The sequence below is a fragment of the Microcaecilia unicolor genome, chromosome 4 (genome assembly GCF_901765095.1).
Source record: "Microcaecilia unicolor chromosome 4, aMicUni1.1, whole genome shotgun sequence".
Classification (NCBI taxonomy): domain Eukaryota; kingdom Metazoa; phylum Chordata; class Amphibia; order Gymnophiona; family Siphonopidae; genus Microcaecilia; species Microcaecilia unicolor.
The window spans coordinates 316,491,270-316,506,878 of record NC_044034.1 but is presented as its reverse complement, the minus strand read 5'-3'; the positions used below and the strand labels follow the sequence as shown (position 1 = coordinate 316,506,878).

Here is a 15,609-nt window from a genome sequence, read left to right as displayed (position 1 = left end):
CTTCTTCCCAAAACAGTAAAACAGGCTTTATGCTGCTTATCTTAGAAATAAGCAGTGAATTTTCCCATCTTAATAATAGCTAAAGGACTTTTCTTTTAGAAAATTATCCAAACATTTTTTAAACCCTGCTAAGCTAACGGCTTTCACCACATTCTCTGGCAATGAATTTCTCCTGCTTGCTTTAAATTTACTACTTAGTAGCTTCATTGCGTGCCTCCTAGCCCTAGTAATTTTGGAAAGAGTAAACAAACGATTCACCCAAACCCATTCCACTTCACTCAGTGTTTTATAGACCTCCACCATATCTCTCCTTAGCTGATATTTAGGCACTTCTTGCACAATACTGTATTTTACATGTGTAAATGTTGCATTAAGGCATACCCCTTTACGCCAGCCATTGACCTGGTGTAAATGTGTGCATCTATGTTTAGGTGTGCCGTTGCTGGTTTACACTAATATTGTATAAGAAGTCTTACACTCACAAGTGTTGCTATAGAATGGACTCATTGCCTGTAGAAATTTGGCCCTTCAATTTTGGCATCCTGTTATTCAGTAGCATTGCCTCCTCTGTGGTTAGTCTGGGATGGACTGAATCCTTTATTGTTGTGAAGTTTATGATTTTTTCATGTAATATAAGCCAGAGAGTACTTATCACTGAGTGCAATAAAGAGCAATGTGCTTATCTCTTTCAAATGTGTATGAGTTGTAATGTCTATGGTATTCATACTTGTCCTACTTTATGCCTACACACAGAAGAGTTCAGCTTAACTAGCGCATTAATGCTCATGTAGTGCCCCATAAATACATTTTCCTAACACACACATTCATTTTTCACCATCTTCCATCCCTAACCCCCCTCCCATGTCTATCCAAGGCTTGGTTCAGCTAGATATCCAAACTCACCCATTAGATAAATCAGATAGAAATCTATGGTAGTGTAAATTATCGTACTCAACTGATATGAAGACAGATACCTAGACGGCTGTCAGGCACACTGATGGGCAGATGATTGAAAGCCCTGCAATGTTCCAAACAGCGCTCTAAAAATAGCACTGGAACCGTGCGGGGCTTTACTGCCCCCATCATCAGAGATAATGGCATGCAAATTTAAGCACACTATTTTTTCAGAAGGATTGTGCCTGAGCTGTCAAACACAGGGGCTGGAGATCCATGTGACCACCAGACCCCAAATAACCCTACCCCGAGCCAAATGAAACAGGGGCTGGAGGTCTGGCGGACCTCTGACCCCCCACAACACAAGTTTGTGGGGGCTGGAGATCCAGTGGGTCTCCAGCCTCCATAACATTCCCAGCATCCCTTCAGATGTCCCTGGTGGCCCAGTAGACTGTGGGTCAATCCCCCCCCCCCCCCCGGTGGACTAGCAGCCCTTCCCCACCTGTGTCGGGGGCTTGGAGGGACCACAGATCTGCCGGACATCCAGAGCCCTGTTGCTGGGGGTGGGGGGGTAGGGTTGGGGTTCCTGCGGGGGAGCTGCTGCATTGGGGGGGAATGGGGGCCTGCTAGCATGCAAATGCATGCTGGACAGGGCTCACCGTTCCTCCCCAATGCTCTGCAAACCCTAACACCAGCTCCGAGCTGGTGTAGGGTTTGCCGCAGCCAGCGAGCCAATCTTTGGTGTGCTGGTCACTGATCATTGGGGAGGAATAGGTTTAGTGTGCGTTTGCATGCTACTTATGCTAAAAGCCCTGTTTTGCATGCATTTGCATGCTAGTTGCGTTCAGAGCCCACGAGCACATGCTCAGGGGCACTGATTATGGGGCGGTAGCAAAAGCTAACAGCCTCTAGCACCTGCGTTTGCTTCTGATCGGCCCATGAAAGGGCCCTCTTCTGTTTACACTCTCTGTCTTTACTGGTGACATAATTCCTGAGAACATGGGGTCTTCTTATCCTTACAAGAATGCCTAACCCCAGTTGGAACAGTGCCAGACTTCTGAGCTAGAAATAAGAACACCACAGCAAAGATGTTGACCCTCATTGGCTCTTCTTCTCATGGATGGAAAATACAAGCTTTACCCTTGTTAACACACCAACAGCTAGCCCAACATTTAAGCATTTCAGAAAAGTGTCCTTTACCCTTTGAAATCCTTCGTGCATGAAAGTGTCTCCTCCAGGAATAACTTTTTGCAGCTCTTCTAAGCCTTGTCGGATCTGTTCCCTGAAATAGATGCAAAGCATTGAGGACCTGTTAATAGATGCCTCTCTTTTTATGTTTAATTCTTTAGTTACCAGTGATACCCTTGCTTTCTGTAAACTCAGTGATGCTTCTCAGCTATGCAAGCAGTAATAGTTCAAGACTGGTGGAATATAACCACCTGCTATTCTGCCTGAAGCGGTCAGCGGTTTTGAAAACACTGGCCACTACTGTTATAAGTACATAAGTACATATACATAAGTGCATTGCCACACTGGGACAGACCAAAGGTCCATCAAGCCCAGTATCCTGTTTCCAACAGTGGCCAATCCAGGTCACAAATACCTGGCAATATTCCAGAAAAGCTCAATACATTTTATGCTGCTTATCCCAGAAATAAGCAGTGGATTTTCCCAAGTCAATTTAATAATGGTCTATGGGCTTTTCCTTTAGGATGCCATCTAGACCCTTTTTAAATCCTGCTATGCTAACCGCCTTTACTACATTCTCTGGCAACGAATTCCAGAGCGGGAGTCCTCCACCTATAGTCCTGCCAGTGGGAGGTGCTATTTCACTATCACATTTTAATAGTGAGGAACTGGGAAGCTCTGCAGGACTCCGGGGAAACCCACCTGTCCTTAGCAATTGATGCAGTTCCTCAGTAGGGGTTGCTGCATCAACAAAATTGGTGCATCAACCCCTAATGGCAGCAATGCAGTTAGAGGACTCCCCCCTCTGCTTAGAGGGAACAGTGCTGGCCACTGTGAGTGTTTCTAAGCCTGGATATCCAGCACCAACCCATGGGCACTGATTCTGCCACCACCAGAAGTTATCCAGGTACCACTGATATTTAGCCCCAGTACCTGCATAGGACAGCTTTTTCTCTGGCCTCAGTTGCCTGGATAACTTCCCTCTTTGCTCTGCTCCCAGCCACTGCTCCCTTTAAGCTGAGCGGGAGTCCTCCACCTATAGTCCTGCCAGTGGGAGGTGCTGTTTCACGATCACATTTTCATAGTGAGGAACAGGTAAGCTCTGCAGGACTCCAGAGAGCTTGCCTGTCCCTAGCGACTGAAAACACAATATTGAAGCACCAACCCCTACTGGCGGCAATGCAGTTCGAGGACTCTCACTCAGCTTAGAGGGAACAGTGCTGCCGGCACCCCCGTACTATCTGGATAATGCCAAGGTGGTCTGACCAGATGTTCAACAGCACTATCTGGTTAAGTGCTGCTGAACATCTGGGCAGGAGATGGTCAGTGGGAGTTAACTGGGTAGGAGCTGCTCCTACCCAGTTAGCTTCTGCTGAATATTGACCACTAATGGTCTTAATTGTACTGCATATATATTCTCATGTTAGCATTCTCCCCTGTCTGTAGAAAAGTCACTGTTCACACAGGACACTTTGGGATTGTTCACATGCAGCTGTTTCATGCCTTTCAAGAAATATCGTTTCAGATTACTGAATCAAATAAACACATTCTGTTATTGTAGACTGAAGAATTAATTATTCCAGGATGCTTTACATACATCAAAGCAATGGGAAATGATCACTGGAGAAACCCCCCGGGGACACAGCAGGGCCGATGTAAAGGTATTAGGCATCCTAGGCATGTCTTCAGCCTTGTGACCCCCCCCCCCCAAACACTTTTCAGGCCCCATAATTGCACATCAAACATCAAACGTTTGAAGGATCAACTCTGAGTGATTTGAAAAATTCCCACTCTTCCTATGGAATTTTGGTGACCGTCAGGATCCATGGCTTTACTTTGACTGCAGCTGTTCTTTGGTGCTTCTTAGAAGCTGCCAACATAAATTACTTGGATGCCTAATGATTAAGCAAGTCCTGGGAAGGAGTTCCTCATTTGGGTGACCGTATGGATGCTTTTTCATCCCGCCCTGCAACAACATTAATCTAGAAACATAGAAATATGACGGCAGATAAAGGCATCCAGTCTGAGGATCCGCAGCATCCACTGTCTCCTCCTCTCCCTCAGAGATTCTATGTGGCTTTCTTGAATTCAGTCACAGTCTTTGTCTCCACCACCTCCACCGGGAGGCTATTCCACACATCCAACACCCTTTCCATACAATAGTATTTCCTTAGATTACTCCTGAGCCTATAACCTCTTAACTTCATCCTATGTCCTCTCATTCCAGAGTTTTCCTTCATTTGAAAAAGACTCACCTCCTGTACGTTAATGCCATGGAGATATTTAAATGTCTCTATTATATCCCCTCCCTCCTACCTTTCATCCAGAATATATGTATTGAGGTCTGTAAGTCTGTCCCCATATGCTTTACGACAAAGACCACTAACCAAATTTTCAGCCGCCCTCTGGACCAACCCCTTCCTGTTTACATCTTTTTGAAGGTGTGGTCTTCAGAATTGCACCCAGTATTCTAAATGGGGCCTCACCAGAGACTTATACAGTGGCACTATCACCTCTCTTTTCCTACTAGCCATTCCTCTCCCTATGCACCCGAGTAATCCTTCTGGCTTTGACAGTCAACTTTCCTACCTGTTTTACCACCTTACGATCATCAGTTACGATCACCCTTAAGTCCCACTTTTCTCTCATACACAGAAGTACTTTACCCCCCTATACTATACCATTCCCTTGGACTTTTGCAGCTCAAGTGCATGACCCTGCATTTTTTAGCATTAAATCTTAATTATCAATTTCTTGATCATTCTTCAAGCGTCACTAGATCTCTCCTCATGTTATCCATGCTATCTCTCCTCATGCTATCCTCTTGCTCCCTCTGGGGAGTCTACCCTATTACAGAATTTGGTATTATCTACAAAAAGACAAACCTTACCAGACAGTCCTGCAATATCACTCACAAAGATGTTAAAAAGAGCTGGCCCAAGGACAGATCCCTGCGGCACACCACTGATAACATAATTTTCCTAAGAACAAACGCCATTTACCACTACACTCTGTCTCCTTCCACTTCACCAGTTTGAAACCCAGTCAGTCACTTTAGGGCCCAAACCAAGGGCACTCAGTAAATTTATCAGCCGTCCATGTGGAACCCTGTCAAAGACTTTGCTAAAATCCAAGTACACCACATCTAGCACACCTCCTGTATCCAACCGTCTGTCACCAATCAGATTTGTCCGGCAAGACCTGCCTTTAGTAAAACCATGCTGCCTTGGGGTCTTGCAGTCCATTTGATTCTAGAAACCTCACAATCCTCTGGCTAAGTGTTTTCATTCGTTTACATGGATTCCATTACCAACTGCTGGAACAGTTCTTCCTGTAGCGAATCCAAGATTCCTATGCTTCTAGACAGTGGCGTTCCTAGGGTGGCATTCCTAGGGTGGCTGACACCCGGGGCGGATCGCCGATGCGATCCTCCCCCGGGTGCAGCGACCCCCCCCCCCCCCCCCCAGCGAAAGAACACCTCCCTCCTGGGTGCATTTTTACCTGCTGGGGGGGGGGGGAATGCAAACTGGTTCTTCAGTTTAACAGAAGATGGAGTTGGGAGGTTGATTTTGCAGGATCTGGTAATCTGTGTCCAGCTGTCCTCTCTCAGCACAATATCTTCTTCCCCTTTACTGGAGATCCCCGATGCCTCAATATGTATTGCTGGGATGGATTTCTGGTTGTCACAGATGCTTCTTCATTTTGCCACCTTCTCTATTAGTTCTTGTACTTCTTTCATGAGGGATACATCTTGCACATGAGACCAGTACTTTACCTTGGATCAAGTATTCAGTCTGGACAGAGGCAGAAGCTGTAATAGGAGCAGCAGCTTTGGGGGAATGATGTTTCTTATCTATACTTCAACTCTAGGAGCTTTATGTACCTGTGGATAGGAAGAGAAAAGGACCTACCAAAGTCTCAACCCTATTTTTTTTCCTTCACCTGTTCTGTAAGTTATAAGAAGTAGGTAATTACTTTTATGTGAGATCTAAGAACCTGTTCAGATTCCCTCTATGGGTGTAGTTCAATGTATTCCCTCACCTATTATTGGGGTATACAATGATTTAGCTTATCTTTTCATTCTTTAGATATGTTTTTTTACTTATCTGATGTATAGTGTAGTGTGTTTGCTTTGTAGTCTTAATTCAAGGCATTAAACTTACTAATTAGAAACTCAGAAATAAAACTGATCGCTTTTAATAGGTAACTAATGTGACTTAGTGACTTCTTTGTTTGTCCTTCCAAGCAATACTAATACTGCCTGTAATTTGCATAGGGCCAGATCTGTACAGAGTCTACATAAAGAGTATAAATATATTTACATCGGCTCGATGCTAAGCCCTTTATCATTTTTTTCATTAAAATATCCCTCAAAATATTTTTTAAAAGTCAACTGTCCTCATAACCATCTCATTGTCTTCTGATTCAACTCATAGAGCTTTCCCATCCACTGAAGTTATTTTATCCAAGGAGGGCCATTTCAATGAGAACGATCATTCGGCAATGTCTTTGGAAGGTATCATCAGCAGTGGAATGGGGTAGGCCATTTGGGCTATGACCCAACCAATATTTTGCTGGACACAGTGTCAGGAACTAGAGAGCTTGGGGGTGGGGCTGGAGATTGATTTGTCTGGTTTCCTGCTGCCCTTGGAAGCTACAGTCTTATTTAACAAAGAGGTCATTAAGAACGTCAGCCCAACATGCCGCTTTAAGCCTTGCAAAATGTGCAGAACTTTATTATTCAAAAGTTGAGCCAATGAGCACAATCCTATCCAACTTTGAATCACTCTTGCCAATTAAATAAACAGATTAGATTGTTCTGAGTTTCCTTGGGAAAAAGCTGACTCAGCTTTGCACTTTTGATGACTTCAGATGACCAATAGTGAAAAAGAATGTAAAAGGTGGTTCAGAAGAAAACCCAATCTCGCAGGCATGGAAAGATCTTTACACCTGGAAGGAAAACAGGTGCTTTTTGAAGGATGTGGGTTGCAGAAATGCTGAAACAGAGGTTTTTGAAGTGCTATTTTTGTTGTGGCACATATTTTTTCCTTGTAGATGGGGAAAGAGTCATCTCTAATTTGGCTTAATCATTTCCATAATCTCTCGGCCTATTTTCTGCCTCTGGCATGTTTCCTCAAACTCCTGCTAACTTCTGAGTAGCTAGCAGCTGCCACGCGATGTTCTAGCCTACATGTTTACTCCTTCCCATCCCACTCTTGTTGGCATAGCTCAATTTCCTTTTTTTGTTTTTCTGTTTTGCAACAACTGTGTGAGCTTCTTTCTGGAAGACATGACAACATACAGCTTGTGTTATGACTTTTGCCTATGCTTAATGTTTACTATATACCAGTAATACATTCCTAAATACATGTATGAAATCTAAATGGTCCTCCCTTAACTGGAACCCTGGATTTGTGGATGCTTAGTTTAGGTTCTAATGCACAAGGCAAGGGAAACAGAATTTCCAAGTACATCAAGGCATAGATTCAAGAAACAGCGCCTATTTCCCTTATGCTATTTGATATCTTAATGGCTCTTCTTGGAGATAGTTTGAGTGGGGTGGGGGTGGGGTTATATGATTTTATATATGCAGACAATATTATGATATCATATACCTATCATTTAAAGCTGAATTCCAGGAAATATTGACTATGATCAAATTAGGGCTCAATATTACTACTACTACTACTACTATAAATCACTTTTATAGCGCTACCAGTCGTACGCAGCGCTTTACAATGGAACATGAAGAAGAAAGACAGTCCCTGCTCAAAAGAGCTTACAATCTAAATCAGGACAAACAGACAGGACCAAAAAGGATAAGGGAAGGACAGACAGGAGGACACATAAGGATAAGATAAAAGTTACAAGTCAGGAGTCAAAAGCAGCATCAAACAGGTAGGCCTTTAGCCTGGATTTGAAGGCTGCGAGGGATGGAGCTAGACGTAATGGCTCAGGAAGCCTATTCCAGGCATAAGGTGCGGCGAGATAGAAGGAGCGGAGTCTGGAGTTAGCGATGTAGGAGAAGGGTGCAATTAGGAAAGATTTGCCCAATGAACAGAGTTTTAGGGAAGGAGTGTAGGGAGAGATGAGGGTGGAGAGGTAGTGAGGGGCTGCAGAGTGAATGCACTTATAGGTCAACAAGAGGAGCTTGAATTGTATACGGAAACGGATAGGGAGCCAGTGAAGTGATTTCAGGAGAGGGGTGATATGGGCATAACGACTTTGGCGAAATATTAGTCGTGCGGAAGAGTTCTGAACAGATTGAAGAGGAGAGAGATGGCTGAGTGGAAGACCTGTGAGAAGCAAGTTGCAGTAGTCTAAGCGAGAGGTGACCAGAGTGTGGATGAGGGTTCTGATAGTGTGTTCAGAAAGGAAAGGGCGAATTCTGGCGATGTTATAAAGGAAGAAACAACAGATTTTAGCAATCTGTTGAATATGGGCCGAGAAGGAGAGGGAGGAGTCGAAGATGACCCCAAGGTTGTGAGCAGACGAGACAGGAAGAATGAGCATGTTGTCGACAGAAATAGAGAATGGGGAAAGGGGAGAGGTTGGTTTAGGAGTGAAGATAAGGAGTTCAGTTTTGGACATATTGAGTTTCAGGTGGCGGTGAAACATCCAGGTAGCAATGTCAGAGAGGCAGGCAGATACCTTGGACTGGATTTCAATATTCTAGAATCCTGGGTGAGAGCCTTTAAACTTAAGGTAAACAGGGATAAGATAAAATTTATAGTGTTGAGTATTCCATTTAGGTGCTCATTTTCAAAGCAGATAGACATCTTAAAATGCTTTTAAAAACATCTGTCTGCTAAAACGTCCAAATCCTGATTTTGGAAAGTCAGAATTTGGACAGTTCATACTGCAGTTTGTCCAAACAGCAAGGGGGTGTGCTGTGGGTAGGTTTTAGGCGGGACTAGGGAGGGTCCAAAAGTAGGATGTCCACCAGAGATTTTTGAATAGGAAGAAGCTTCCATGTCTAAAAATAAGGATGTTTTTATCTAGACCTGTTTCAGTCATGCCCAAGTTGCTAAAAGTTGCTCTAATTGAGCAGCTGACTACTGGATGGATTAAGGCATGACACTTCCTTAAGCTCCCAATGATTTGTGTCAGCTGCAAGATTACAGTCATTCTGAACAAAATAACAATAAATTGGTCAGAGGAGTAGCTTAGTAGTTTGTGCAGTGGAGTGTAATCCAAGGGACCCAGGTTCAAACCCAACTTCAACTTAAAAAAAAAATTCTGAGCCTTCCAGAAAAACAGAAAAAGTACTTATTGTACCTTCATATATAAGACACCTGCAAGACTTAAGGCTATTGAAATGGCATACATTCAGGTTACATTGTGCAGAAACATCTGTGTGGTCATATTTTTGAAAATGATGCCAGACAGACATTCATGTCCCTGTATTTTTTTTTGTTCAAAATTTAGACATTTCATAATGGCTATTAATTTTGGACATTTTCAGTGCAAAAACGGCCGTCTCATAGGTATAATCAAACAGGAAATCTATTTGTTTTTCCTGTTTATGAGATTCTTTTTTTTTGACTTAAATGTTTTTTTTAATGCCCCTCTTAATCCTATAGGCATAGATGAGATAGAGATTAAGGATAAGACCTATAAATTTGAATCACAATTGGAAATTTTAGGTGTAATTGTGGACAAATTTTTACTCACTGATAAGTTCAAGCTATCACCTTGAAAGTATTTCACCTTTTGTGGAAGCTTAGTACAATAAGATCCTATTTTAAACCCGAACTATTTCAGCTCCTGTACAGTTACTGTAATATCATATCTCTTGGATGTCACGTATCACTTTTATTTAAACAGAGACTACAGCTGATTGGCGCGTGACAACCGAGATTTCAAATTTACCTCCTCTTTAACTGCCTCAGGCAGATTAGGGGAAAGAATGTTGTTGGAGCATGCACCAGGGTCGTCGTCACGGCGGCAGAACTGTAACACTGACTGAACGAATAGAAGTTCTTAAAAAATTAGAAAACAAAGAAAGTCAAGCATCTATTGCTAAAGAATATGGTGTCAATCCCAGTCACATTTCACGTGTCTTGAAGCAGAAAGGCCAGCTTCTGGAAGACTGGCAAAACAATACAAATCCACAACGGAAACGAAAACGTGCGGGAAAGCTGAGGAGGTAGAAGATGATCTTCTTCGGTTGTTTTCTCGAGTCAGGAGCAGACAGTTTCCTGTCAGTGGTCCACTGCTTATGGAGAAAGCTAACCAACTAGCTGAAAGTCTTGGACTAACTGAATTCAAAGCCACAGTTGGATGGTTAGAAAGATGGAAGGAGAGGAACAGCATAAAATTCAAGAAACAGCATGGTGAGAAACAAGACGCTGATGACTTTGGTACTGAAAATTGGGTTGTTTCAGTTCTTCCTACCATCTTGAATGAGTTTGCACCTCGTGACATTTTCAATGCTGACGAAAATGGTCTCTACTGGCGAGCGATTCCTGATGGAACACTTGCATTCAAACATGCCGAAACTACTGGAGGTAAAACGTCGAAGGACCAATTGACTATCCTCCTTTGCTGCAATATGGATGGGAGTGAGAAGTTGGAACCCCTCGTCACTGGAAAGAGCAAGCAGCCCCGTTGCTTCAAGAAAGTTAAGCGACTTCCTGTGTCATACGAGGCTAACGCAAATTTGTGGATGACTGGGGAAATTTGGAAGCAGTGGCTAAAGAAGTTAGACACAAGAATGCGGGCACAAAAGCGTCAGATTTTGCTGCTTTGTGATAATTGTGCTGCACACAGGGATGATGTCAGGCTGTCTAACGTCAAGGTGGTCTTCCTGCCACCAAACACTACCTCTCTGATCCAACCTCTGGATCAGGGCATAATAGCCAATTTCAAACAACATTATCGGGCTACGTCGTCTGATGAGCGTTATGGATGACCAGGCTGGGAAGGATAAACGTGCTGTTGAACTGGCTCGTAATCTATCACTGTTGGATTCCCTATATATGCAGAAAGAAGCCTGGAATCATGTTACACAGGCAACCATTGTGAACTGCTACAAGCGGGCAAGCTTTGTTAAGGATGTGGAGAGGGACGAAACAGGTGCAGCTGTTGCAAATGTGTCAGATGAAGAAGTTATTGACATCCCAGCCGGTTTTACTGAAGAGGAGTTCCATCGCTACGTAGCTGTTGATTACGATCTACAAACAGCTGAAGACAGCACTGATGTCGAGATATGCTCCTACACGCAGGCAACAACGGCTGATGATGGAACAGATGAAGAAATGAGCAGCAAGGCACATGCTGATGAAATTCAACAACCTCCTCCTGTCACTTTTGCAAGAGCGCTGGAGAGTCTCAACACTGTGCGGGCCTATCTAGAGGCCACTGGATGTCAGTGCTATGACAGTTTTTACTGTCTGACTCACAGACCCAAGAGTGTACAGAGGACTATAACTGATTACTTCAAGTAAGCCTAATGTCAGTTAACTGAGACTGTATACTGTATGTATAATAATAAACAGTACTGTACATATGTTTATCAGATGTCAAGCTTCTTTGGGTCACAACGGTTAAGTGCACGCTCTGGTTAACTGCATGCATTTCTTTGGTCCCAGACCCTTGCACTTAAGCAGATTGCACTGTATTTAAAAAATATTTCTGCAGGAGGTTACCTGGGGATAATCAGGCAGTTACTGCCGGGTTAGCAGAGGTGGCCCTTATCGCCACCTCAGTGGGTAATGGAAAGTTCTCCCCACGCATGGCCATGTGGTAAGTGCAATCTGTCATGGGCACGCCGGCTGTGGTACTAATAATTCCTTCCAACCACCCAGAAGTTTGAGATCAGCTGGATTGGAACTTTTAAGTTCCTTTCTTCCATAAATTGAGATTGGAGGAATGTCAATTGGCCATTTTTAATATTTCAGGGCCTAGACTTTGGTACATATTACCACAGAAGCTGAGAGCAATTCAAAGCACTGAGGTGTTCAAAGCACTGAAACCCTTTTTGTTCCAGCAGGTTTTTGGAAGAGAGTAACTTTCTCTGGAGCATATTAAACCAAGTGGTACATTTTGCAGGGAGTGAATTACATTTTATTGTATTTGTTTGGCAGATAGTTCTGTGATGTTATTGTATGTAGTATGTTCAGATTTTATGTTATTTTATGAACATTGAACCCAATTCTATAAATGGTGACAAAACAACGCTCCCCCCCCTCGCGCATTAAACCTTAGTGTAAATCCTTACGCCTCAATTAGGCACAGAGTCCCTATATACTATAACAGTATGCATAAATTGCTGGAATGCCCCTGATCCACCCATAGCCTGCCCCCTTTTTGGAACTGTGCATAAAATTTATGCACAGATCCTGGCACTTAAAGCGCACATGTAAATTTTAATTCATAGCATTTAGGACTGATAATTGATTATTAGCACCAAATTTTCAGCCCTAATAGCTTTGTTATTCCATTAATTTGAACGCACAATTTTTAGCTCCATATATAGAATTTGGGGGACTATGTATATATCACTTGCTACCCGCTGAGAATTCTGCAGATTATACAGGCTATACATACTATAAATAAAATAAATAAATAAATAAATATTCATGGTGATCCACCTTCAGAATGTACATAAACATCTCCAATCAAGAGCTTATAATTCTTTTCAATCCAAAAAGATCCCAGCACTGACAGCACTTTGCTATACACTGCTTTCAGGGAAACCGGCCACATGCTCATGATTTTAGTCTAATTCAATTGCAAAATAGTGTGCATGTGGTTTTAATATCCATTCCTTTCTGTCTCCCCACTAAGTCTTCAAGCATTCTTTTCCTCTCCTGTTCCACCTTCCTGCCCCAAGACTCTATCTCTCCCCAAGTGCTACCTTCAGCTTTAATCTCGATCACTGCCAAGTGTACCCTCCTTTGGCTTTAATATCCTTTCCTCATGCCCCAGCAACCTCCCTTTTGGTCTCTAGAACCTTGTCCTCCCTATCTAGGAGCCCCTCCCCTCGGCCTCACGCACCCATCTTAATTGCCTCCTGTCACCCTACTTCAGTCTTGCTCCTCTCTCTTTTTCTTTGATTAGAGGGAACCCTGGATCTCCTCCTGTGGTAAGCCTTTGGATATCCACTGGCATCACAGCTCTAGCTGAGAACTTTCTCCCATCTTACATTGGCAAGGCCAAGAGATCTTCACTGATTTAGCAGCTTTGAATAAGTTCCTCCTCCCATTTTCAGTGCTGCTCCAGTTGGGCTCCTCCTTCTATCTTCAGTAGCAGGGCTCGGGGATCCCCATTGGCCTCATACTTCCAGCTGGGTTATTCTTCCCATCTTTGGCCGACAGGGCCTGAGATCCCCACTGGCATCACAGGTCTGGCTGGGCTTTGCCACCCATCTTCAGTTGGCGGGGCCTAGGGGTCCCTGCTGGCGAAACAACTCTATCCGCTAATGCATGAGAAGAGGAGTCGTATGAGATTCCATCCATTCGCATGTGTTTCACGCCTAATGCCTAAGACTTGGTACATCTATGATTGATCAAAAACAAACTGAAAGCAAGACAAGTTGGGGGTCATGTGATGCAGCCTGCCTAAATAGACGCAGGAGTGTGGAGCTTCAGTGGAGACCTCAAAAACCTGCTTAATATCAGCATTTCTCTTAAGTGCAAGGACCTGTGGTATATTGTGAAGAGTGTGGAACTACCTGGGAGTAGCGAAGAGTCAGCTTCTGGTCTTTTACAAGTGCAGCATGCTGATAAAAACCCCATGGGCTGCCCGAGATAAACAGAAATTCCAACCAACCAAGATGGGAGAACGCTTCCTTTACTGTGCCGGCAGGTGACTGGATCCAGGAGATTACTTGTTCTGTGTTGGCAGCACTGGTGGACAGCTTAAATAAATTACAATCCATTGTGGATGAGTTAACGGAGAAATTTGATTCAAACAAAACTCCAATTGGTATATTATTGTATTGGGCGAAATCTGGGGGTGAAACTGATGCTTTGCAATGTATATGCCCAAAATGTATACATTCATAAATTCTTCTTGATTTTGGCTGCCAGTCTGGCTGGATACCGGGAATACAGATTGATAGTGGGGGAAGAAGACGTCAATATAATTACAGATCTCCCTTATCGACTGTAAATCTTCGAAGCCCAGGAATAAAGACCATGATACTAAGGGGGTGAACGTTTTGCTTCAGCACTTTGAGTTGTTGAATATCTGGTGTCTCATGCACCCTTATGACCATGACTATACCTTTTATTCTAATCCGCATGGAGTGTATAAGAGACTGGACTACCTTTTGATTGATAGAAATCTTTTTTTTGAGGGTGGATGTGAAGATTCATTCCTCTATGGTCTCAGACCATGCCCCTGTGGGCATGTCTCTGATGCTTACCTTGGAGAGAAAGCAGGCCTCGTGGTGTCTCGTGGTGTCTGGCACCCCATTTGTATTATGATCCTGATTTTCACATCTACTTGAGGGCTAAATGGTTCGAATATCGGACAGATAATGATACCCAGGATGTTGGTCCAGCTGGTTTTTGACATGTTTCTAAGGCAGTGCTGCAGGGTCACATTATCTCATGTATGTCTCACCAGAAAAAAGAAAGAGAGCGGGAACTCCTGCAGCTTACTAAACAGCTCCAACAAGGTTAAGAAAAGTCATATTAAACATTTGGATGCACCCTCCCGGGCAGAGTATCAGGAAATTAGGAAAAGGATAGAGGAGCTGTTAAACAAAAGAGGGCAGAACAGTCCCTTTACTATCAGAGATACAAACGATTCCGTTGGGGTGATAAAATGGGTATGTTTTTGGCTAATTTAGTGCGCCCTCCCAAGAAGAGAAAGGTAATCATGACCATCAAGAACGTCCAGGGTCTGAATTTTGAGAAAGCTGAGCAGATAGAGGAGCAGTTTCTTTTGTCTTATAGGACCTTGTATGAAAAACAGGATCTTGACTACCATGCCCTTGTCCATTTCTTCAAGGGCTTGTCCTTAGCAAAGTTTACTGCTGATCAACTGCAGCAATTAAATGCCCCATTTACGGAAGCAGAACTCCTTACCAGTATTCGGGCCCTTAAACTTACCAAGACTCCGGGCCCAGATGGCTTTGGGCCTGAATATTATCGGATCCTCCAAAATTTGTGGCAAAGCCCCTTTGTACTCTGTTCAATCAGTTAGTGGGAGAAAATGGAGGAGTGCAGGATAATATGGCACATGTGGTTTTAATTCTGAAGCCAGGAAAGGACCCAGAACACGTCAGTTCCTACTAGCCCATCTCTCTCCTGAATCAGGATATGAAACCGTTGGCAGCAACCTTGGCGAAGCAACTAAATTGCTTTTTGCCAAGTGTCATTCATCCTGACCAGTTGGGATTCATTCCCAGCAACTCAGTGGCATTCCTAGCCTGTTCACCACACGGGGCAGGTCGCCACTGCTCCCTCTCACCAGTGAATCACTCCCACCATGGTGCATCAATCCTCCTCGCTTGTCACCTCCCCCCCCCCATGGGATGCCATCACCCTACCACCTTTCCTCTAACCTCCTTGC

General features: G+C 43.7%; 1 protein-coding gene across 1 annotated transcript in view; it reads right to left on the bottom strand.

Moving 5' to 3' along the window:
• Window positions 1-15,609, bottom strand: part of ANTXR1 (ANTXR cell adhesion molecule 1) — a 269,622-nt gene that overhangs the window by 224,072 nt on the left and 29,941 nt on the right. Inside the window, exon 4 of the mRNA XM_030201863.1 lies at window positions 2,095-2,176. Within this exon, the coding sequence (XP_030057723.1) occupies window positions 2,095-2,176 (82 nt within the window). The remainder of the gene's footprint in view (window positions 1-2,094; window positions 2,177-15,609) is intronic.